The 22,951-nt window shown below is 40.8% G+C and overlaps 2 protein-coding genes across 35 annotated transcripts in view; both read right to left on the bottom strand.

Moving 5' to 3' along the window:
• SVOPL (SVOP like) overlaps positions 1–20,674 on the bottom strand; it is a 96,606-nt gene extending 75,932 nt beyond the window's left edge. For 12 of the 32 annotated variants that reach the window (XR_011438275.1, XR_011438278.1, XR_011438277.1 and 9 more), the window contains exons 1-4: positions 20,436–20,619; positions 9,676–9,794; positions 9,410–9,501; positions 352–450 (exon numbers count right to left, since the gene is read on the bottom strand). Coding sequence is in view for 23 of the 32 variants with exons in the window: in XM_014739282.3 (XP_014594768.1) it covers positions 352–450; positions 9,410–9,501; positions 9,676–9,757 (273 nt within the window). In the remaining 9 variants the exon portion in view is untranslated. Of the gene's footprint in view, positions 1–351; positions 451–9,409; positions 9,502–9,675; positions 9,795–18,276; positions 18,669–20,435 lie in introns of those variants that run through there. The other 20 variants (XM_070265924.1, XM_070265922.1, XM_070265935.1 and 17 more) reach the window with 11 other exon arrangements.
• Positions 20,675–22,143: 1,469 nt separating this feature from the next.
• The window catches only part of ATP6V0A4 (ATPase H+ transporting V0 subunit a4), a 72,811-nt gene continuing 72,003 nt past the window's right edge, over positions 22,144–22,951 (bottom strand). For all 3 annotated transcript variants that reach the window (XM_070265919.1, XM_070265920.1, XM_070265918.1), the window contains one exon: positions 22,144–22,583. In XM_070265919.1, the coding sequence (XP_070122020.1) occupies positions 22,490–22,583 (94 nt within the window). In that variant the 3' untranslated portion in view covers positions 22,144–22,489. The remainder of the gene's footprint in view (positions 22,584–22,951) is intronic.

Genomic DNA, 22,951 nt, shown 5'->3' on the forward strand with positions numbered 1-22,951 from the left:
CTATGGCCCAACTAAGTAGCCTCTTAGTAATCTGAACTAATAGTTAATAGTTAGTTAAACCATAACTAACCTATGACTCAAGGGTCATTTTCTCTGATTCACATTTATCTCTTCAGGGCTCTCGCCAGGAGCCGGAAAATAAGTAGTTCAAGGTTATGCTTCCCAGGGGAAAACAGGAAGGGCAGAAAGGCCTCAAGTGCTAGTTTGGTCCCGCAAACCCATGAGCTTTGGGGGCCAACACACCAAGTAGTGAGGTATCCTTTGGCTCTGGGCCCTGTGGGATGGGGACAGGGGAGCAGAATCTCTGGGTCCTCAGTTAGCTCATTCACAGCACAGGAAGCTGGAACTCACCGTGGTCACTAACGCCACCTGCCAATTCTCCAGCTGCCATTCACAGCGGATGACGGGAGATACAACCGCTATTAACATGATCTCCATGGCCTCGACCACCTTAAAGAAAAAGGAGGGAAGTGATATGTCTAAGTGCTAGTCTGTCGTTACTTCTTCCGACGTCTGTCTGTCCATCATCCTCCGAGTCCTAACCTCCTCCTACCCCTCCCGCTCTTTGGGAGCACCTGTTGTGTACCCACTCAGCACTGCTAGTTGGATAAAGAAGTATGGAACTTTAGTTTTCATGGATGTAGCATTTACAGTTTGAACGAGTTGAGAAGGCCCTCAAAGATTTATGACACGTATTTGCTTGTGACGTTGCTGATCCACGCATTCGCATTGTAACACTGTGAGGGTGTTGCACGGAGGCCAGTCACTTCGCTAGGGAGTGAATCTGACTAACCACCAGCATCCACATTAACCCAGCTTTGTTGTTTTATACTCTTCATAGTGAAGATCTCAGGGCATACCCCTGGCAAATGGATTTTTGAAATAATTCCTGAGCTCAAGAAGCTAGGATGGGGAGGCAAGATTCGTGAAAGCTAGAAAACAACAAAGCAACAAGTACAAGACAATATGAGTTCATCATCAGGAAAAAACGTCTACTTAGCAAACACTGTAAGATATGCTACTAAATATTTCTTTCAATAGAAAGTTTGAATATCATCCTCTATCCATGTCTATTCCAGGGTGAGTTTACTTCCCAGGGAAAGGATGAAGTAGATGCTAGAAAAGAATAGAAAGAACAAACAGAAATAGATGATAGAAATTCAGTGCAGGATAATAAAGAAGGAAGTCAAAGGCAATTCTGAGGTTTTGTGTCTGGAGGAAGAGATGAATAATGACATCATTGACAGGGACAGGGTATCAGGAAGGAAAAGGGGGAATTAAAGGGAGGAAACATGAACTTGGGACATGTTCTGTTGATAACAATAGCATATTTGTATGCATTATTTATTAAGGTACAATTTGTATTTGTGTAACTTGGGGGTCTGGGATGGAAAAGGTATAGTGATGTTAGCTAATATGTGGGAATTTGAAGTATATCATAATGGCTTGCCCCCTCTTAGTATTATAGTCATGTTTGGAGTTCAGATAGCTGGTATGTTTTAGCCCCAAAAGTATCATGAATAAGAGGTAGCATGATGACCTCAGAAGAATGTTTGATTTATTAAACTTATCTTCCTCAGTAATATAGAGCAGTTGGGTCAATATTAATCAGGACTCCACTCTACTAAAAGGTCTTAGGAGGAAATAAGCCAATAAGAGAGAAGGCTCTGTCCTACTCTGATATAATAGCTTTATGGGAGAGGGAGCAGCCAGGAGGGAGGGAGGGGAGCATAGAGGAGCAGCACTCTATCAGAAGGTCTTAGAAGACCTCATGGAAGACCTTAGAGAAGACCATGACGCAGGAGTCTTGTGATGCTATTACACACATCCTGGTCACATGAAGCCCTGAAACCCAACTACTGCTCCAATGCCTCTGAACAAGAGGCATGCCCACTGCTGTCAACGTATCTATTCTGATGAGAAGATCCTGATCCACAAAACAGCCCACCCTAAGATCAGGGGAGGTATTTGTTTACCACACTCAAATAAACAGTTCTCTTTTCCTTTGTGAGTGTGAGATAGGGAGGGGGAGGCCTGGTCAAAAGCCTCTCCCAGCTGGTGGGCTGGGAAGAACTGAGGCAGCCCATAAAAGACTCAAAGAAGAGCAGGAGCCATTTCGCAATAACGTCAAATGTAAATATGCAACAGACATACAATCTCCATGGACGAGAATCGGAGATGAACATCTAGGGCTACCTATATAGATGTAAGAATTGTTGCTTGGAAGAGGAGTATAATGGCACCCTCTGTTTAATATAGGTAACAACTAATAGAGACGCACTTCCTTTATATGGGTAGTTTGATTGATTTGGGGAGGTAAAAAATTTCTCCATTTTCTTTTTACTTTTTAGAGGGCTGTTATGGAAGAAAACACAGAGTTTCCAATGTATTTGAAGGTAAAAGATGCAGAGAGTTTCCAACACTGTTTAAGCCAAGGGGACCATGAAAGGAAATCATACTAGAAACCAAATATGCAAAACAGAAGTGGAGATGTTCTGGTTGAAAGAAAGGAGAGTTGATGATAAAACCCTACCCATTCATACCTACTAGTCCCTTGAAATATGGAATCTTAAAAATTTGGAGCCTAGGTGAGACCTTACTTTATAGATGAAGAAATGTTCTACCCTGTTTTATTTATTGGCTATTTTAAAAGTAGAACTAGGACACGTCTTGCCTTTCTCTCTCTCTATACTAGACTGTCTCCTGAGAGTGCAAGGGTTCTGAGAGACGCATCAGAACTTGTCATGTGCCGTCTCCAACTCACGTCTTCCTTTTTCTTTTTTTTTCTTTTTTTTTTATTGAGTTATTGATAGGTTACAATCTTGTGAAATTTCAGTTGTACATTAATGTTTGTCAGTCATGTTGTAGGTGCACCACTTCACACTTTGTGCCCACCCCCCACCCCACCTTTCCCCTGGTATCCACTAAACTGTTCTTAGTCCATAATTTTAAATTCCTCATATGAGTGGAGTCATACACAGATTATCTTTCTCTCGCTGGCTTATTTCACTTAATATAATTCTCTCAAGGTCCATCCGTGTTACTGCAAATGGAATGATTTTGTTCTGTTTTGCAGCTGAGTAGTATTCCATTGTATATATGTACCACATCTTCTTTATCCATTCGTCTGTTGCTGGACACTTAGGTTGCTTCCACGTCTTGGCTATTGTAAACAGTGCTGCAATAAACATTGGGGTGCACAGGACTTTTGGGATTGCTGACTTCAGGCTCTTTGGATAAATACCCAGTAGTGGGATGGCTGGATCGTATGGTAGTTCTATTTTTAGTTTTTTGAGGAATCTCCATACTGTTTTCCATAGTGGCTGCACCAGTTTGCATTCCCAGCAGCAGTGTATGAGGGTTCCTTTTTCTCCGCAACCTCTCCAACATTTGTTGCTATTAGTCTTAGATATTTTTGTCATTCTAACGGGTGTAAGGTGATATCTTAGTGTAGTTTTGATTTGCATTTCCCTGATGATCAGCGATGATGAGCATCTTTTCATGTGCCTATTGGCCATCAGTATATCTTCTTTGGAGAAATGTCTGTTCATGTCTCCAGCCCATTTTTTGATTGGGTTGTTTGATGTTTTGTTGTTGAGTTGCGAGAGTTCTTTATATATTATGGATATTAAGCCTTTGTCAGATATATGACTTGCAAATATTTTTTCCCAGTTAGTGGGTTGTTTTTTTGTTTCAATCCTGTTTTCATTTGCCTTGAAGAAGCTCTTTAATCTGATTAAGTCCCATTTGTTTATTCTTTCTATTGTTTCCCCTCTCTGAGAAGGCATGGTGTCCGAAAAGATCCTTTTAATACTGATGTCAAAGAGTGTACTGCCTACATTTTCTTCCAGAAGCCTTATGGTTTCACGTCTCACCTTTAGGTCTTTAATCCATTTTGAGTTTATTTTGGTGAATGGTGAAAAAGAATGGTCAATTTTCATTCTTTTACATGTGGATTTCCAGTTTTCCCAGCACCATATGTTGAAAAGACTTTCTTTTCTCCATTGTATGCCCTCAGCTCCTTTGTCAAAGATAAGCTGTCCAGAGATGTGTGGTTTTATTTCTGGGCTTTCAATTCTGTTCCATTGATCTGTGCACCTGTTTTTGTACCAGTACCATGCTGTTCTGATTACTGTAGCTTTGTAGTATGTTTTGAAGTCAGGGATTGTGATGCCTCCCGTTTTGTTCTTTTTTCTCAGGATTGCTTTAGAAATTCGGGGTCTTTTGTTGCCCCATATGAATTTTAGGATTCTTTGTTCTAATTCTGTAAAGAATGTCATTGGGATTCTGATTGGGATGGCGTTGAATCTGTAGATTGCTTTAGGTAGAACGGACATTTTAACTATGTTTATTCTTCCAATCCATGTACATGGAATGTCTTTCCATCTCCTTATGTCGTCATCCAATTCTCTCAGAAAGGCCTTGTAATTTTCATTATATAGGTCCTTCACTTCCTTAGTTAAATTTACCCCAAGGTATTTTATTCTTTTTGTTGCGATTGTGAATGGTATTGTATTCTTGAGTTCTTTTCCTGTTGGTTCATTACTGGAGTATAGAAATGCTACTGATTTATGCAAATTGATTTTATACCCTGCAACTTTGCTGTAGTTGTTGATTAACAGTTTTCCAATGGATTCTTTGGGGTTTTCTATATATAAGATCATGTCGTCTGCAAACAGCGAGAGTTTCACTTCTTCCCTCCCTATTTGGATTCCTTTTATTCCTTTTTCTTGCCTGATTGCTCTGGCCAGGACCTCCAGTACTATGTTAAATAAGAGTGGTGATAGAGGGCATCCTTGTCTCGTTCCTGTTTTCAGGGGGATGGGGTTCAGTTTTTGCCCATTGAGTATGATGTTGGCTATGTGTTTGTCGTATATGGCCTTTATTATGTTGAGGTAGTTTCCTTCTATGCCCATTTTGTTCAGAGTTTTTATCATAAATGGCTGTTGGATCTTGTCAAATGCCTTCTCTGCATCTATTGAGATGATCATGTGGTTTTTATTCCTCAGTTTGTCAATGTGGTGTATCACGTTGGTTGATTTGTGGATGTTGAACCATCCCTGTGTCCCTGGTATGAATCCCAGTTGATCCTGATGTATGATTCTTTTGATGAATTGCTGAATTCTGGTTGCCAAAATTTTGTTTAGAATTTTTGCATCATCTTCATCAGTGATATTGGCCTGTAGTTCTCTTTTTTCGTGCTGTCCTTGTCAGGTTTTGGTATCAGCGTGATGTTGGCCTCATAGAATGTGTTAGGAAGTGTTCCATCTTCCCTAATTTTTTGGAATAGCTTGAAAAGGATAGGTATTAAATCCTCTCTGAAAGTTTAGTAGAATTCCCCAGGAAAGCCATCTGGTCCTGGGGTTTTATTCTTTGGGATGTTTTTGATTGCTGTTTCAATCTCTTTCCTTGTGATTGCTCTGTTCAAATTGTCTGCCTCTTCTTGAGTGAGTTTTGGGAGATTGTAGGAGTCCAAGAATTTATCCATTTCCTCTAGGTTATCCATTCTGTTGGTATATAGTTTTTTGTAGTATTCTCTTATAATCTGTTGTATGTCTGCAGAGTCTGTTGTTATTTCTCCTCGCTCATTTCTGATTTTGTTTATTTGAACTTTCTCCCTTTTTTTCTTTGTAAGTCTGGCTAGTGGTTTGTCAATTTTATTTATCTTCTCAAAAAAACCAGCTCTTTGTCTCATTGATCCTTTCTACTGCCTTTTTCGTTTCTATAGTATTTATTTCTGCTCTGATTTTTATTATTTCTCTCCTTCTGCTGACTTTGGGCTTCATTTGTTCTTTTTTCTCTAGTTCAATTAGGTGTGCTTTAAGGTTGCTTATTTGGGATTTTTCTTGTTTGTTAAGATGTGCCTGTATTGCGATGAATTTTCCTCTTAATACAGCTTTTGCTGTATCCCATATGAGTTGGTATAGCATGCTATCATTTTCATTTGTTTCCAGGTATTTTTTTATTTCTTCTTTAATTTCTTCAATGATCCATTGCTTGTTTAGTAGTGTGTTGTTTAGTCTCCACATCTTTGTGCCTTTCTCTGCTTTTTTCTTGTAATTAATTTCTAGCCTTATAGCACTATGATCTGAGAAGATGCTTGTTATTATTTCAATGTTTTTAAATTTGTAGAGGCTTGCCTTGTTTCCCAACATATGGTCTATCCTAGAGAATGTTCCATGTGCTCTTGAGAAGAATGTGTATTCAGCTCTTTCAGGGTGAAGTGATCTATATATGTCTATTAAGTCCAATTGTTTTAGTTTTTCATTTAGCTCCACTATTTCCTTGTTGATTTTCTGTCTGGATGATCTGTCCATTGATGTGAGTGGAGTGTTGAGGTCCCCTACTATTATTGTGTTGTTTTTAACATCTTCCTTTAGGTCTGTTAATAGTTGTTTATGAATCTCGGTGCTCCTGTGTTGGGTGCATAGATATTTATAAGTGTTATTTCTTCTTGATGAAGTGTCCCTTTGATCATTATATATTGTCCCTCTGTGTCTCTCTTTACCTGTCTTATTTTGAAATCCACTTGGTCTGATATGAGAATTGCAACACCTGCCTTTTTTTCCTTGCTATTTGCTTGAAGTATTGTCCTCCACCCCTTCACCCTGAGTCTGTGTTTGTCCTTGGGGCTGAGGTGTGTTTCCTGGAGGCAACAAATTGTTGGATCTTGTTCTTTAATCCATTTTGCCACTCTGTGTCTTTTTATTGGAGAGTTCAATCCATTCACATTGAGAGTGATTATTGATGCATGTGGACTTAATGCTTTTAATCTGTCACTCATTATCTTGTTTTCCTGTGTTTCTTTTCCTGTGTGCTTTAGACTACCCATTTAATACTGCAATTTCTTATGCTGGGTTCCTTAGATTTTTCCTTATTTATGATTTGTGACTCTGTTCTGTACTTTATTTTAGTGTCTACCTTGAAGTTTGTATTTAGAATCTCGTGTATACTACAGTCTATTCTCTGGTGGTCTCTTACCTACTTGACCAATACTGATTTAGACCCTTTGCTCTTCCCCTCCTAAATAATTATTTTCATTTTTTATTCCAACTCGTCTTATTAATTTGTGGTTAGAGTGCTAAGATCGTCCTTGTTTTGGTAGTTTCCTTACCTTTACCCTATTGCTATAATTGAATATTTGCTATCCTGTTCTGGTTCTACCCATCGGTCTCCCTAGTCTATGGATTGTGTCCCCTTTCTCCCTTTTTTCTTTTTTCAAGTATGAGAGCCTTCTTGAGGATTTCTTGTAATGGAGGGCTTTTAGTTACAAATTCCCTTAACTTTCGTTTGTCTGGAAAAGATTTAATTTCTCCCTTATATCTGAAGGAAATTCTTGCTGGATAGAGTATTCTTGGCTGAAGGTTTTTATCCTTTAAAGCTTTGAATATATCACTCCATTCTCTCCTAGCTTGTAGGGTTTCTGTAGAGAAATCCGCTGACAGTCTGATAGGGGCTCCTTTATAGGTTATTCTCTTTTTTTTCCTTACTTCCCTGAGTATTCTCTCCTTAACATTCCTATTTGCCAACTTTACTACTATGTGCCTTGCAGTAGGTCTTTTTACATTGACAAATCTAGGAGATCTAAAACGCTCCTCTACACGCATTTCTCCGTTGATCCCTAGATTTGGGAAGTTCTCTTCAATAATTTCGTTAAGCACACTTTCTGCTCCATTTTCCTTTTCCATATTCTCGGGAATTCCTATGATCCTTATGTTCTTACTCCTCATTGAATCCATTATCTCTCGGAGATTTTCCTCATTTTTTTAAATTCTTAGTTCTCTTTCTTCCTCTGTCTGGAGCCATTCAGCCTGTCTGTTCTCGATTATGCTGATTTTTCTCCTCTATGTTGTCTACACGGACATCCAGGGAATCCGTATTCTGTTTTATCTGGTCCATTGTGTTTTTCATCTCAAGTAATTCTGTTTGATTCTTTATGATTTCAATCTCTTTTGTGAAATAACGCCAGAACTCAGCTTGTTTCTCTATCTTTCTCTCTACCTCATTGAGTTTTTTGATTATAGCTGCTCTGAATTCATTATCACTTAGTTTACCTAATTCCAAGTCCTCAGGACTTAATTCTGTGTTTTTATTGTTTTCCTTCTGGTCTGGGGCTTTTATAAATTGCTGGATGGTAGAGGAGCGTTTTTTTCTCATGGTGGTAGAATTCACTTGCAGTTACAGCCTGTCGCCACTAGATGGGGGTCGAGAGTGGGTGGTTAGCTCTCCGCCTTGGGGCAAGATGGCTGCACCCACTGGCTTTGCTGGGGGGGAGGGGCTGTTACTCACACGCACCGGTCTGGGTTCAGATCAGTTCTGTTCTCTGGTCTCCCAAGGCCCTTGATTTATAGGGTCCCCGCGGACGGAAGCTTCCCCCCCCCCCCCCCGTCAGCGGGTCTCCACTGAATCAGCGGCAGGAGTCCTGGATGATCCCCCAGTCACGGGGCCCCTCCCCCGCTCCCTCCCAACCCTGCGGCAGCCATCGCAGACTCTAGGGGAGGGAGCGATGTTCTCTCCTACCGTTCCGGCGCCTCCGAAGGTGTAAAGCTAGGCTATGATCTCCGCCTTCTTGGTATTGTAGGTCTCTAACGAGCTGGCATTATGTTTATTCTCTGAAATTCAGTTCTTCCAATCTTTTGTTGTATTTTGGAGGGGAGAGAATCCTGGGTCAGCTCACCCCGCCATTTTGCTCCACCCCCTTTTCCTCACGTCTTCCTTTTTCTTATACCATTTGGCTGAGTGGTGAGGGTCTGGGCTCTCTAGAGTTTGCTCTCGGTCTCCCTCTTAGTTATCTTTATCTCCTACCTGAAACCATTGTTGTGTTGACCACTTGTCTTAGATTTTCCATTGTCTCGTGCTCACTATCATTACACATCTCAATATGGGCTTCTTAACATATTCTCACTCCACTTACAAAAGGGGAAAACTGTAGTGGTTTCATAGTACAGCCCACTGTTTGTGAAAGCCCTGGACTGAGCTGTCAACTCTTCTTTCCTCAAAATAGCAGATGGTAAATAACAAACCTTCATCAGTGCCACTGAAAGGATCTGCAAAGCTCTAAGTACAGCAGGTGTCCCAGGTGATTCTTAGGCACAAAATGTTTGAGGACCATGTGTCTAATTTTTCTTAGAATAATATGACAGTTTTCTCCTCTCTTCTCAGTACTTCAATTTAAATCATTTTTTAAAATGATTAATGAATTTCCACAACATACAGACACAGATATTCATTTGCTCATAACCAAACACCTGCCAAAGGTAGATGAAAATTATTTTTGGGTTGTCCACCTCACAGGGTTGCTGCTCCCTTTCACACCCCTCCCTGAATGGACAACCCCAAGCTGGAGATCACTGGAAGACTCTACGTGTCCAACAACGAGAGATGCAGATGATCGCGAAGGAGCACTCACCCCAGTGCTGCCCATGATCAGAAACAGGGCAATGTGGAAACGTCCGAATCCGATGGTCTCCACAGCCTCCTCCACAGTGAATGTCTTCGGCTCTAACAAGGAAAGGCAAAGTGAAAGGAACAGCTTCTGTGGGGAGTGAAAGTGTGTAGATTACTGCTCACCCTGGAGGAGGTTGGAAAACCAATTCATTGCTATAAAAACTAGTAAATACACGGGGAAAGATTAAGCAGCAACTTGAAGACCGGAGACTCCTATGATCATCTTACCTTTCTGCTGTGGCTCTGGGGTCCCCAGGCTCAACTTCCTAAGGCTAATGACGGTGACTGGCTCTGTCTGCTTGGTTGCCATCTTCTAAATGGTTTAAATTCCCCACACGGCTTACCTGCTGGAAGTAGGGGAGGGAAGAAAAAAAGAAATATGAGTACATAGTCTCCTTTAATTGTCACAGAAAATCTATGAAGTAGGTATTATAATTTTTTTTTTAAGAAGAAGATGATTAGCCCTGAGCTAACATCTGCCGCCAATCCTCCCCTTTTTGCTGAGGAAGACTGGCCCTGAGCCAACATCCGTGCCCATCCTCCACTTCACATGTGGGACGCCTACCACAGCATGGCGTTTGCCAAGCACCGCCATGTCCACACTTGGGATCTGAACCGGGGAACCCCAGGCTGCCAAAAGTGGAACATGGGAACTTAACTGCTGCACCACCGGGCTGGCTCCTATAATTTATTACCATTTTACATATGAGGAACTTGAAACATGGAGAGGTTAAATGGTCAAATGAGACAATTGGTCCCAGTGGCTAGTAATGAACCCTGAGTCGGGGGCCAGGTGAGTTCTTGACTATTTGACAAATAGCGTCCTCTGACTGGGAGTGAAGATGGCCTTTGATACAGAGAAATAATTACAATAGCCAGCACTTTGCATTCCCATAGATCCTGTGGTTACAGTGCAACCATATATAATAGTGTGCTTTCCCATATATCATTTTCATTTAATTCCAACAGAAACCCATGGAGTACTTCTTTTTATCTCCTTTTTTTGTATTTAATCCTAAGAAGGATTCTTAACCCTAAAAATCAAAAGAAAAATAAAATAAAGAAAGCTGAGTTTCCAGTTAGTGAAATTTCCTTCAAGTGACTTTAAGACACAGTAATTTAATTCTACAGCGCAAGTGGGATAAACAGAAATTCTCATCTGTTCTCAGTAGTTATATTCTCAGTAATAATATTGGTATCATTATTTTGATACTAGTACATATTGTAGGACAAAGCAAATAGGTAATGACGTTAATATTAGGAACCAAGATTTTCAGTGTAAGAAAAAAAGATACAAGAATCAAAGTTACGTAAAAACCTTATAATCCTAATTTTGAATTAAAAATATCAGTGTGAATTCATTATGTATTACATTTATATATGTGAATAAGAAGACTGATTGTAAAGAATTGAAACACATCAAAGATATCAAAATCCATTGTTCGTAGGATTACTAAAATGAAGATCTCGATCGTTTTTGGAGATTACTAAAAAAACAGCTCAATCTGAAAACTAGTAAATATCTTGTCTTTCTTGTACAAATTACCAAACCAGGTTACCAGGGTAACCAAACCGTTGGTGAAAGAAAATTATTCTCTAAATTCAGGTAATACATGCAGAAAGAAGGATGGAATTAAATTATCACCATTTTGCAACCCCTAAAGAAATAATGGATCTAGGCAATGATCACGAGTGGCTGATGAACGATGAGGTGAAAGGGTGATGGAGAAGTTTGGAAAATGGAAAATCCTAATGCTACTAAAAGAGAGATGATCAGATATTATGCGGCTCCCGATGAAATGCAACAGGAGGGAAGCACACAACGTCACCGTGATGTATTCTCGTGAGAAGAAATCAAACCTGAAACTGATCCAGCCTCTGTAACTACCCATTTATTTGGGGATAAAGAAATGTGTTAAACTGCACCATGTGGATGCAATAAGAAAAATCCAGAATGTGGGAAGTTCTATAGGATAAATGACCCAAGTTCTTTAATAAATAAATGGCAAGAAAAAAAAAGGAAAGGGGAGCCTATAGACTAAAAGAGACAACTCAACCAAATAAATGAGTTGGTCTTGTTTGGATCCTCATTCAAAAAAGCCAGCTGTAAAAACAACACAACAAAGAGAATGAGATGAAAAACAGGTGAGAGAAAAATCAGAGAAATCTAAGCAAGTTTGGGAGTTTGATGATGTTAAGGAGTGACTGATGACATCATTAGGTCTGACAATGAACTTACAGATGCAGGAGAAAAAAAAGAGTCCTTATATTTTAGAGCTACATACTAAAATATTTACAAATGAAATAACACAACATCTGGAATTCGTTTTAAAATAATTCAACGGTAGGCTGGGAATAGGGTGCATAAGAAGCAGATGGGTGTGTAGATGAGAAGAGTATGGCCATATGTTGAAAATTATTGAAGGAAGACGGTGGGGACGTTGGGGGTTCATTTTACTATCCTCTTCTTTTGAAGATGTGTAACATTTTTCAAAATAGTTCAAAAATTGAGGTTCTGAAATTCTTAAATAACTTTTCCATTGTCAGAGCACTAGTAAGCAGCAGAGTCAGAACTCAAAGGTCTCCTTTTTCCCAGAACATGAAAACAGCCCAGAGCAGCTGTACAGCCACACAGCAAGTCATTAAAATTTGCTAAGTGCCGGCTCTGTGTCCTGTGTTGTGCGGGCTCCTGTGGAGACGTTGAAGGAGGGTCTGACATGTTCTCTGCCCTAAGGAGTTTCTAATCTAGTTGGGGACACCAAAGATACACATAGAAACAACTATACTGTAATGTAGATATTATTTGTTTTCTTAAAACGTTGTCACAGAGACACAAATATTCCAGGATGGGAGATAGATCAATAATGCTTGGAAATAAGTCCATGAAATCCTCTTTCCCAAGAGAGACTAGGAAAAGGACAAAAAGTTCTTCTTTTTACAGAGTGGGAAAAGTGAAAATAATTGGTCTCTCAGCCCATCTGAGAGCCTGAAATTCATGAAGACAGACTGTTCTGGAACTCCTACTGCTCCCTTTTCAGACATTGTCCAAACACCCTTTGGAGGCATGCTCTTTATCTGATAACTTTTTAAATAAAGGAGTTAGGAGAAAAATCACCTTCTTTTAGGTATAAAAAGGACTTCAGAACACACTAAAAATTGGCTACGACTGAATAACGTGTTTCTAGATGGGAAGATGAACTATTAGCATAGATTTAACTTAATCAAAATATGAAAATAAAACCATTCCGTGAGAATTAAATAGTGGTGATGGTTGCACAACCTTGTGACTACACTAAAAATCACTGAATTATACGCTTAAAAATGATGAATTTTATTGTATGTAAATTACATCAATTTTTTCCCTAAAAAATAGTAATGCAAATCATGGCAGCAGATTTAAAAACCCAAAGTGATTCTGACCATTTATAATGTTAGGGAACAAAACAATTTAGTTCGGGGGGAAAATTTTTTTGAATCCCAGTAAGTTCATTTTAAGTTCAGTCACAACTGAAATACTTAACAATAAGCTCGACCTTCAATCAACACTTAATCTCTTCCAACAGTCAAGTTTTGTGACTTTTCATAACAATCTAAACATGTTTTAGAATTCTAACAATCATAAAGGCTTATGTTTTGAGGGAGGAATAAAACTGTCTCCAGCAAGTCTCCTTGCTTTTTGTATTGAGTGGCAAGAAAAGAAACCCAGGAAATCTGCCACCTACTATGGAGCAGAACAAGTTTTAATTTGATGTGAGTGTGTGTGCTTTCATCTGATTAGGTAGCTCTGTGTCAAATATCCCACACACTCCTCCTCTCTTATCAGCTAAGTGATTCATCACCAAGGGCTTGGACAAAGATGTTATGTTCAAAATAATTACTTCACAATTTCTCTTGAATAAAAGCTGATCCTGGAAAGAGAGATTCATATTTGGAGGTATTTTGGGGTTTTTGGAGGAAGATTAGACCTGAGCTAACATCCACAGTAAATCTTCCTCTTTTTGTGGAGGAAGATTGGCCCTGAGCTAACTTCTATGCCCATCTTCCTCTATTTTATGTGTGGGACGCCTGCCTCAGCATGGCTTGATAAGGGGTGTGTAGGTCTGTGCCAGGAATCTGAACTGGCAAACCCTGGGCGGCCGAAGGGGAAGCGGAGTGCACGAACTCAACCACTACACCACTGGGCTGGACCCTGTATTTGTGATTTCATGTTTTTCATGATTAAAGAGGAGACGTGTATTATTTTGTTTCCATAATACAAAGAAAACTAAAACGCAGTATGTTTTGAGGCACTTGATAGACAAAGAAAAAAGAATTCCTTTCAGTCATGACATTGGACCTGTAGAGAAATAAATGTAATCCAATAAATGTAATAACACTTGTTCCTAGACTGAGCAATATTTACATGGTCTTACTGCTGTTTATTCATTTTCAGGTTTAGAGTCAGCATTTGAATAAAACACACAGACTTGATTGTGTTTTCAGAACTGAATGGAAATGATAATACTCTTGACAGTGAGACAGTAAAATTGTACATGACGAAGATGAGAGGTGGAAATCCGGGAGGAGAGATGGGAGGATGGGCAGGCATACCACCTAAGGGATCAGCCTAAGAACCCCAGCTATAAGTATTGCCAACACAATAATCCATAATTAATCTATAAATCAAATTGGGGTGAGTTTATTACGAGCCAATCCTAAGGACAATATAGCCCAGGAGAGAACGTCTACTAGGGAAGGAAGCTCTCCAAGGAAGCAGGGTGTACAGAGTGGTTGTATACCATCTTGGAACAAGGAACATACGTCACATATGACACAAATAACTCTTTTTTTAAAAAAAAAGATTAGCACCTGAGCTTACAACCATTGCCCATCTTCTCTTTTTTTTTTCGGCTTTTTCTCCCCAAATCCCCCCAGCACATAGTTATATATTTTAGTTGTGGGTCCTTCTAGTTGTGGCATGTGGGACGCTTCCTCAGCATGGCCTGATGAGTGGTGCCATGTCCACGCCCAGGATCCAAACCAGTGAAGCCCTGGGCCACCAAAGCGGAGCACACGAACTTAACCACACGGCCACTGGGCCAGCCTGGAGGAATAACTCTTTTACTACTGTCACGACATGCTTTGCTAGCACAGCAGTCAGTGGCCACAAGGTGAGCCCAGTGGGTCAATAATTAATCCTTAGTTTCTGGGGAGAAATGCTTCTCCCTAAAGTAATGCTGATATAGGGAAGGCAACATCCCTCTTTAAGGGCATCATTCTTGACTCTGGGACATTGTAAATGTTTAGAGCAGATGTACAATGCATGTTCAACAGGCCACATCAAGCCTTTCTGGAAAAACAAGGTCAGGCCGAATTAGTTTTAAACCACAATTGCTTAATCCGACTTCCAATATATCTTCTTGTTTTTCGTTTATTCATCAGTATACTATTACAGAAATAACTAAGAGAATAATTAAAAACAAGAGTAAGATAAAGAACAAGAACTATATAATAATTACATAAAATAAAAATACACACCCCAAAACTGTACATTTTCTGCCAGGCAGGGAGGTGTGCAGTGGTGTGCTGGAGCCAGCTCCCACCAGCTTTTGAGAGCCAACTGTGCACTTTTTTTCCAACTCTATTCAGTGGTGTCACACTGGTAATTTAAGATCAGCCATGGTGGGAATACGTACACCATAGACATTAGCAAACACTAGAAATGAAGGCATCTTTTTGGTTTTTTTCTGAGAGCCTGTTAGTGAATGTTTACCAGCACACCACTGCCCCAAAGCCCATATTCTCCCTTCCTTACTGGAGATTCTCGGCCTCAAGGAGGAGGGGGTGTGGAGTGACACAGGTGGCTTGAAAATTTTGACCAGGTGATTCTGATACAATGAGCCCTACCTAGGCCCCACTTGAAAACCATTGTTCTATGCATTTCAAATAGTTTGAGTCAATTGGCAATGTGTCAAAAGCCTTAAAAACTAATTTCCTCTAAATTAGTAATTCCAGTTCTAGGAATTTATCCTAAGGAAATATCTGAATATGGAAAATGCTTTCTATACAAAGAAGTTTATCTAAGTCTATGTTAATAATGGCAGATGGGAAACAACCTAAAAGTAAAGAGGGAATGCTTATATAAACTAATATACCTTCTGCATTTAAAATTATATTTGCGCAGAGTTTTTAATAACATGAAAAACATTTCTATTATTGGCTTAAAAATATTTATAAAATATTGGGAGATTGGCAAAGATGAAATTATGACATAAATCATCTTTCATAGTGAATAATGGATTGATACTGTGTTAAGTTGCTAAACCAAGAAATAAAGTATAATTATGTTGTTTTAACTCTAAAGGTAATCACCAGGGAAACTGAAAACAAATAATTAAAAGAAATTTTTCTGGGGATGGGGAAAGTCAAGGCAGGAGGTCGTTTATTTTTGTTATAATCCCACCTGACAATTTGATTTCTTGCCACATGCACTTATTACTTCAATTTAAAAATTATAAATTTAAATAAATGTAAACAAAAAGCAGAATATCTGAAACATACATGTTTAACAAAAGCTCTTGTAGGTAAGGAAGAAAATGATGGAGGGGTCAAGACATGATGGAACAATGCAAAAGAGTAAATACAGTGGCTGATAAATCTAGGAAATTGCATTCAACCTAACTTGTTATCATGCCTTCAAATTAAAATGAGTTGTCATCTTCCTCTAGCAGATTTGCAAAAATCTTAAAGATCGATTATATCCAGTGTAGGGGAAATAGGCACTCAAACTATTGGTGGGAGTGTACATGCTACAGCCTTTCCAGAAGGCAATTAGGCAAAGATGGAAGGATGTTGACTAAGCAATTTCGTTTCTGGGATTCATCCTGATGAGGTAGTCAAAGATGGACAAAGATACAGGTGTAAGGAAGGACACCACACTTTTGTTTTAACAACAACAACAAAAGAATTGGGTACAACCTAACGGCCCACCAGTGACTAAATAAATGACAGTATATTCCTGTAAGAGTACCATTTAAAAGCTCTTGAGTGAAAGGCTGTATAAGGTTGAAAAGCATTTTCCAATATGTATGTGTATCCATAATGTATGCTTACATATATAATGATCCCAATTTTTAAAATTTCATTTAAATACATACCGACATAGAGATTTCAGAGAGATGTTGTCCAAAACTGTGTTTTGTCTTTCAACAAATATTTGTGGAGCACTCTTACTGTATCAGACAATAAAATATGATGGAAAGGGTTCCTTCCCCCAGAGAGCTTACAGTCGCATGGACCTGCGACCTGGGGAGGCTTCCGCAGGCGAGTCTCAATGGAGACCTGAAAGACGGGGAGGAGCTGGCCACGAGAGGAAGGTGAGAAAACAATTCCCCACAGCAGGCGGAATTTAGGTTGTTTCTTCCTTTGTTCTTTACACTTTTCATGCAGTGTTTGAATTTTTAGAAAGGCTATTTCTTTTACCACAAAAATTCTTTTTGGAAAAAATGAACCAACGTGCAGTTGATATGTTGCTCACCATGCTCCCTACGTCACTGTTCCAGGCAGGCCTGTGACCTGCCCCCACTGGCCAAGACCTATTGGGCCAGGAGTGGGCACTTGACCTGGAGACAATCAAATAATTGGTCGGAAGTCCACGAGGTGGCCTGGTATAGGAGGCCCTGTTTGATAGAGGGGGTGCTTGCACAACATTGTGCAAATAAATGCCGCTGAATTGTTCACTTTAAAACTGGTACAATGGTAAATTTTAGGTTTGGTATATTTTAGCACAATTTCAAAAATGAAAAGAAGAAGAAAAAGTATTTGCAAATACATATACATGAGAGCTCAGTGAATGTTTGTGGTAGATACGTACCACAAACTGTAAGAAAGAAATTAAAATCTTAATAGATTAATATGCAAATTACATAAACAAGCAGTTCACAAGAGGATATATAAATTATAAACAAAAGTGGAAATTGTTCATCTGTAATAACTGACAAAATTGTGGAATACAAAATCTTTAGGTATCATTTTGTAACAGCTAGATCTTAAGTTAGCCTGAGGGAAGCCATCTCAGGGAAAGCAAGCAATATTGTAACTTTAACCCTGACTCAGTAGTCTCTGTGGACACATTCCAGCCTGCACGTAGCCTAGATGATTAAGCACCTCTCGCTTTTGCAAAATACATGATCAGCTAGTTCTATGACTCTTGCTTGCGTATATCTCCGAGCTGTGCTAAAACAATAACTTTGTTCTCTGAGTTCCCCAGGAACATGACGACCTCTGGAAAGAAAAATTCTGTGTTGGTATCCATCACAAATGATAGAAAAAAGAGATAATGTGGCGCCTTGAAGTTCATCACGCCTGATGGTGGAGATCCCCAAATCCCCTCCTGCCCTTCCCATTTCCCCATATAAACGCCTCAAGATTCTGCAGGATTCTAAGATGGTTCTTTAGGACACTCGTCCGCCATCTTCTGATTATTCTAGCTGATCGTATAAATTTTCCTTTCTCAACCACTGGCTTGTTTGCATTGGTTGGCACTGGATTGTGGCAAGCAGAACAAGCCCCTTTTCCCTTGGTTACAATTTTATACATAAGAAGGAAACATAAACATAAGGAAAAAAGGAAGAAAGGACAGTGGGAGGGAGGGAAGAAGGCGGCAAAGGAGAGAAGAAGGGGGGAGGAAGAGAGGGAGGGAGAGAAGGAAGTCTGCAGCCACAGTGAGACTGAGATTGAACTGATTCTCTCTCTTCTATCTCAGTTTCCTCATCTGAAAATAAAAATAATACCAGCTACCTGGGGGAGAAATAGCTTGCTGCCTACCCAATAACAAGTCTTCCCTTGTACCTTGCTGAGGAGGGCAGCAGCTGAGGTGCAGGTGGAGGTTGTTGCAGGGGATTCTGAGAAAGCCCGCCTTTGCCCCTTCTCCTCTTCTTCCTGCCTCCTCCCTGGATCAGAGATGTTTTGGCTGGTGCTTCAGCAGGCATCTTGGGTGATGACACAAACATGGCGCTGGAAACTTTGGGCTAAGTCTGGCAGAGCAGAAGCTGGAAAGAGTCTGGGACCTGATAACGTGGAGCTCTCGTCCAGCCTCAGGCTGCTTACCTCCAAGTGTCTTTTACATGGGAAAAAAATAAAGCTCTCTCTTGTTTAAGACACTGTTGTTTCTTGTCTCTAGTACCTGCAGTTGTGTGCAGTTCTTTTGTTTGTTTATTTTTAGGTTAGTCAAGTGAAGCAGTGGAGCATGGAGAAGGAACATGTGACTGGCTGTGATGGATTGTAAACACCACCGCACTCAGACAGCCAGTTGGATGTGATTCTTACCTGGTAAGCTTCCTCTTAAGAATGTTATGAGGATGTTTGTGTAACATGGCACAGTGCCCCAAGCAACAGAAGCTCTCATGGCAGGACTGTTTCTCATCCGAATAAAGCTACCAACTAAATTTCTAGAATGTCACCATAATCACAAATCAAATACACTCAGGGTAAGTTTTTAAGTATCTTTGCAGTTATCAAATGTTTATCTCTTCAAAGGCATTTATTACTAACATCCTACTAACATTAGAACACCTTGACAACTTGGGCTCAAGTGAAAAACTACCAAATGGGGGTAAAAGTTACTTATTTTCTGAAATAGATTGATTTTATTTCAAGGGTAAACTTAAGTGGTGTTAGGAAACCCTCACATGTACTACATGCCTATAAGAACTCAGACCAGATATATCCAACATAACACCGAGATCCACCCAAACCAGAACCTCATCTTACTTATGACAGGCACAACAAAATGGATCTTTTTCACTAAAAAGATCACTGACTCAAAAATCAGTATATTAATTTAGAGGAGGGAAAACCTTTCAAACTTCAGTTTGGTGTAGGAGTGAGGCGGGGGTGGAGAAAAACGCTGGCCGTGCTGGGTGACTCACTCAAACTCCACTGGAAGGAGCAAGCCTGGCCCTTGCCCAATCACCAAGGCAGAGTTCAGAGTCGCCAATTGTAACATTGGTCTTTCTAAGGCCCAGCCCTTGATGATGGTGAAGGCCTGGGAGGGGTCGCAATGTCAGGGCAGGTTGCTAAGGGATGGAAGAAACAAATGTGTAAGTTACCTGCAACAGAGATAGTTCTCATTCCTGCCCTATTAGCTTATACAGGGTCTTCAACAACAGAATTCCTTTGGTGGGGGCAGCTTGGGCAGGGGGTGCACAGAGGTATCAGGATTCGGTATTCACATCTGTGCATTGGAAAGGGGCTTACGTTCCATGTCATTAAGAGGACACTGAAACTAACTCAGTTGGTTGTCATGGAAAGTATTCACTTAGTATTTTCTAGAGTTTCATCCAAAAGTTTCATAAAGAAAAGTCTTCATAAAGAGGACGACAAAACGTTTCACAGAGATGGATATGAGGAACATTATTGAGAGAGAGGGATTGTAATCTAAACTCAGAAATGGAATGTTGGAAAAGCTGAGTTGGCATCTGCTGTTCTCTGGCTCCATAAGTCATTCTAAATCCCTTCTAACCCAGGAAGAGGACGACGGATGGATGGATCAGTCAGACCAGTTCAGGAAAATAGAGAAGAACATGAGGAAGGATGCTTCACATCCCTCACCCTCCCCTTCCTTAAAAACCGCAATGGGAAAGTCACCCATGAACTACCTTCAAAAAATCTAAGAAGTACTGACATATCGGGATTTACTCTGAAACTCAAAGGCTCAGATGGAGTTCAAGCTTCATTAAAACAAATTCTAAGGGACTGACAGACATTTTATTCTATTGCATTTTGCTATACTGAACTTTTTAGCCAGAAATAATTGGGCCACTGTAGAGCTTTTTAAAATGGAACTTGTGTGTGTGTGCGTGATAGAATTTGTTTCGTGAAACCATCAGTAATAAGAGGGACATGTTCGTACTCCATTTGCCTTCAGCCAAGCACTAATGGTCAAACCTCCCAACCCCCAGAGCAGGAAAAATACATCCAGATCCATGTTGCCTGCCGGAGTTTCTTACCTCTGTGTGTTTCTTGGGAAGCTTTCCAGTTTCCGGCTCTTTCGCTCCCCTTACCACAGCCAAATCTCACACAGAAGTTGGGCCACTGATGGCCTCTCGGGGCTTCTGGACTCACCTTGCCAAGAATCCTGGCCCTCAGGTCTTCTCCTCCCCTTTCAGCTCAGTTCTGTGAACAGGATTCTTTAAGGAACAACCTTGCATCCTGGGCAAGTGAGTGACATCCAGGTCACGCCCCCTTCTCAGCCGCCCTTCACCTGATCGCTTTTTAAAGGGGAAATTCCATCTCTCATCGAGACAGGAAGAGGCTGCCAAACCTTGGAGGAATCTAATATGTTGTTCTCAGGAAAGCAGGGGCATTTCTAAAAGAGCAGGCGTCTAGGCAAGGGGCAGAGGGAAGTTTTGCCCTTTCAAGTCTTTTCTCGCAGTCCCCACTACTTAGAATTGAAGGGCAAGAGGCTGGTGATGCGTCTAGCAGAGCTTACTATCGAGAAGGGCAGTAACAAGCTGAGAACCTTGAAACTGTCAGTGACCTTGACATGGGGATTTGTGGATTTATAGCCACCATTTACATACGGCTTTAGCTGTTCTTTCTTCTGGCAATGTCATTGACTGAGTACCACATCCATGCCCAGTGCTTTCCAACCCCCTTCCACAACCCAGAGAGGTGGAGATCTCTATCTCCATTTCGGCAGTGAAGGGAACAACAGTTCTCACCCAAGGGCACACACGATAAAGCATCAGAGTTAGAACTCAAAGATCTATGTCTTCTGATGCCAACTATCATTCTTGGGCTCAACCTATTTTAATCATTAAATGAATATTTGTTGAGCATCTAACTGTGCCTTAAATTGTTCTGGACAAGTCATGACGTTGACGTAGAAGGTGACATGGAAGCTTCCTCGGTTATGAGCAATGACACGTCCATGAGCACCAGCCAACCCCACTACCTGGAGGGGCAGGTGAGGCTGAAAAACACAGGGACCTGTCCAAAAGGCGATTTTGAATTTGGTCAGATCTTGGAGAATCTGATTTAGATCTACATACTACGTGGAAGCGCTTTGTAAATTGTAAAGCACTATACCAATGTTAATTATACTGAATTCTGCCAGTATAGCGACTATAGAGGTTATAATTAACCTGGATAAAGGTCATTTAGAATAAACAGTCAATGGAACAGATCTTATTCAACACCTGGCTCTTCAGAGTTTGCCAGTCCAGGTGCCCTAAGACATGACTGGGGCCCACTGACCTGCAGCATGTCAGTGACAGTCAGGAGACTGTCTGGCAGTCTCCTTTCTGGCAAGCCATTTCCAGCACTCGCCCGAGCCTCAAATCTCTTTCTCCAGTTACTCCAGCATAATGTACATCGAGAGCAAACAAAGTCACCAATGATGTCATGCAGTCACACTTCATTCCACAGGACTGAACAATGCAGAGAGCCACGCAGGGGCCAGCCCTCCGTCCCAACGGAGAACATCATCCATTCCTCCTCACCTGGAGCGAAAACCCATGAGAAAGTTCCTAATCCTGTAATGCTTAGCCCCAGACAAGGACAAAGGTGCTTGAGGAAGCAGGAACTGGAGGGATAACATCAACATAATCCTCCTCTGGGATTAGTCTGTGTAAGTCTACGGTTTAGCTTTGGCCTGTAATTATCAATACTAAATTTCATGGAATAATTTTGAATAAAGACATCTCAAAGAAAAAGTGAATGGCCCAGAAGTTTATTTTCTTCAATATAATACTTAAAATATTGCAAGAAAACATCAGTTTAGCATCCTGCCCCCCTCCATTTCTCAATCACTTTAGTATTTGATAATTAAGACCCCATGTGAGGTTGAAATGACTTGCCATTGTGGTCCCTCTATGACATGGTTAAGTCATATCAAATCCCAAGGCTTTTAACTAAATACTACATAGCTTCCCGCCTCCACTTAGCCGAGAACAATCGTTCTATTGACGGCCTTGCACAGGCTGACGTTAAAGACAAGACTGAACTTCTTCCACTGACACAGAGACCAACGCAGGAGGCAGCGGCACTGCTGGGCCTGCAGCTACTCCTCGGCCGTCCCATCCAGGATGCGTTTAAAGGAGAATGGACAGAACTTGTAACCAGCCCCGACGTAGAACTTATTCTGGAACTCCACCCTGTTGTTGGGGAGCAAGAAAAAGGGGGATTAAACACGTAAGCTAGAGGCTGGCAGCTGGAGGGAAGAAGCAAGCATTTGTAAGATCCAGCACAGAGTGAGAAAAGCACGCCGGGGAGGCACCCAGGCCAGCGCGGGAATCCCTGAGGCTTTTTAAACCCTTCTCTCACCTGCCTCTTAGACCTTTCCCTTGCCCTCACACCCCACTGTGGGCCTGTGCCAGTGACCTCACAGACCACAGCATAACCACTCTCCTCCCAGGGCCCCGCAGGCAAAGAGCCCTCACAGTGCGGCATCGTCTGAGGAGCGAGGGATGAAAGAGGGCTGCACGGGGTGCTAGGGGGCTTTATGTTTCCATCCTGACCTTAA

This window comes from Equus caballus, chromosome 4, assembly GCF_041296265.1.
Source record: "Equus caballus isolate H_3958 breed thoroughbred chromosome 4, TB-T2T, whole genome shotgun sequence".
Lineage (NCBI taxonomy): Eukaryota > Metazoa > Chordata > Mammalia > Perissodactyla > Equidae > Equus > Equus caballus.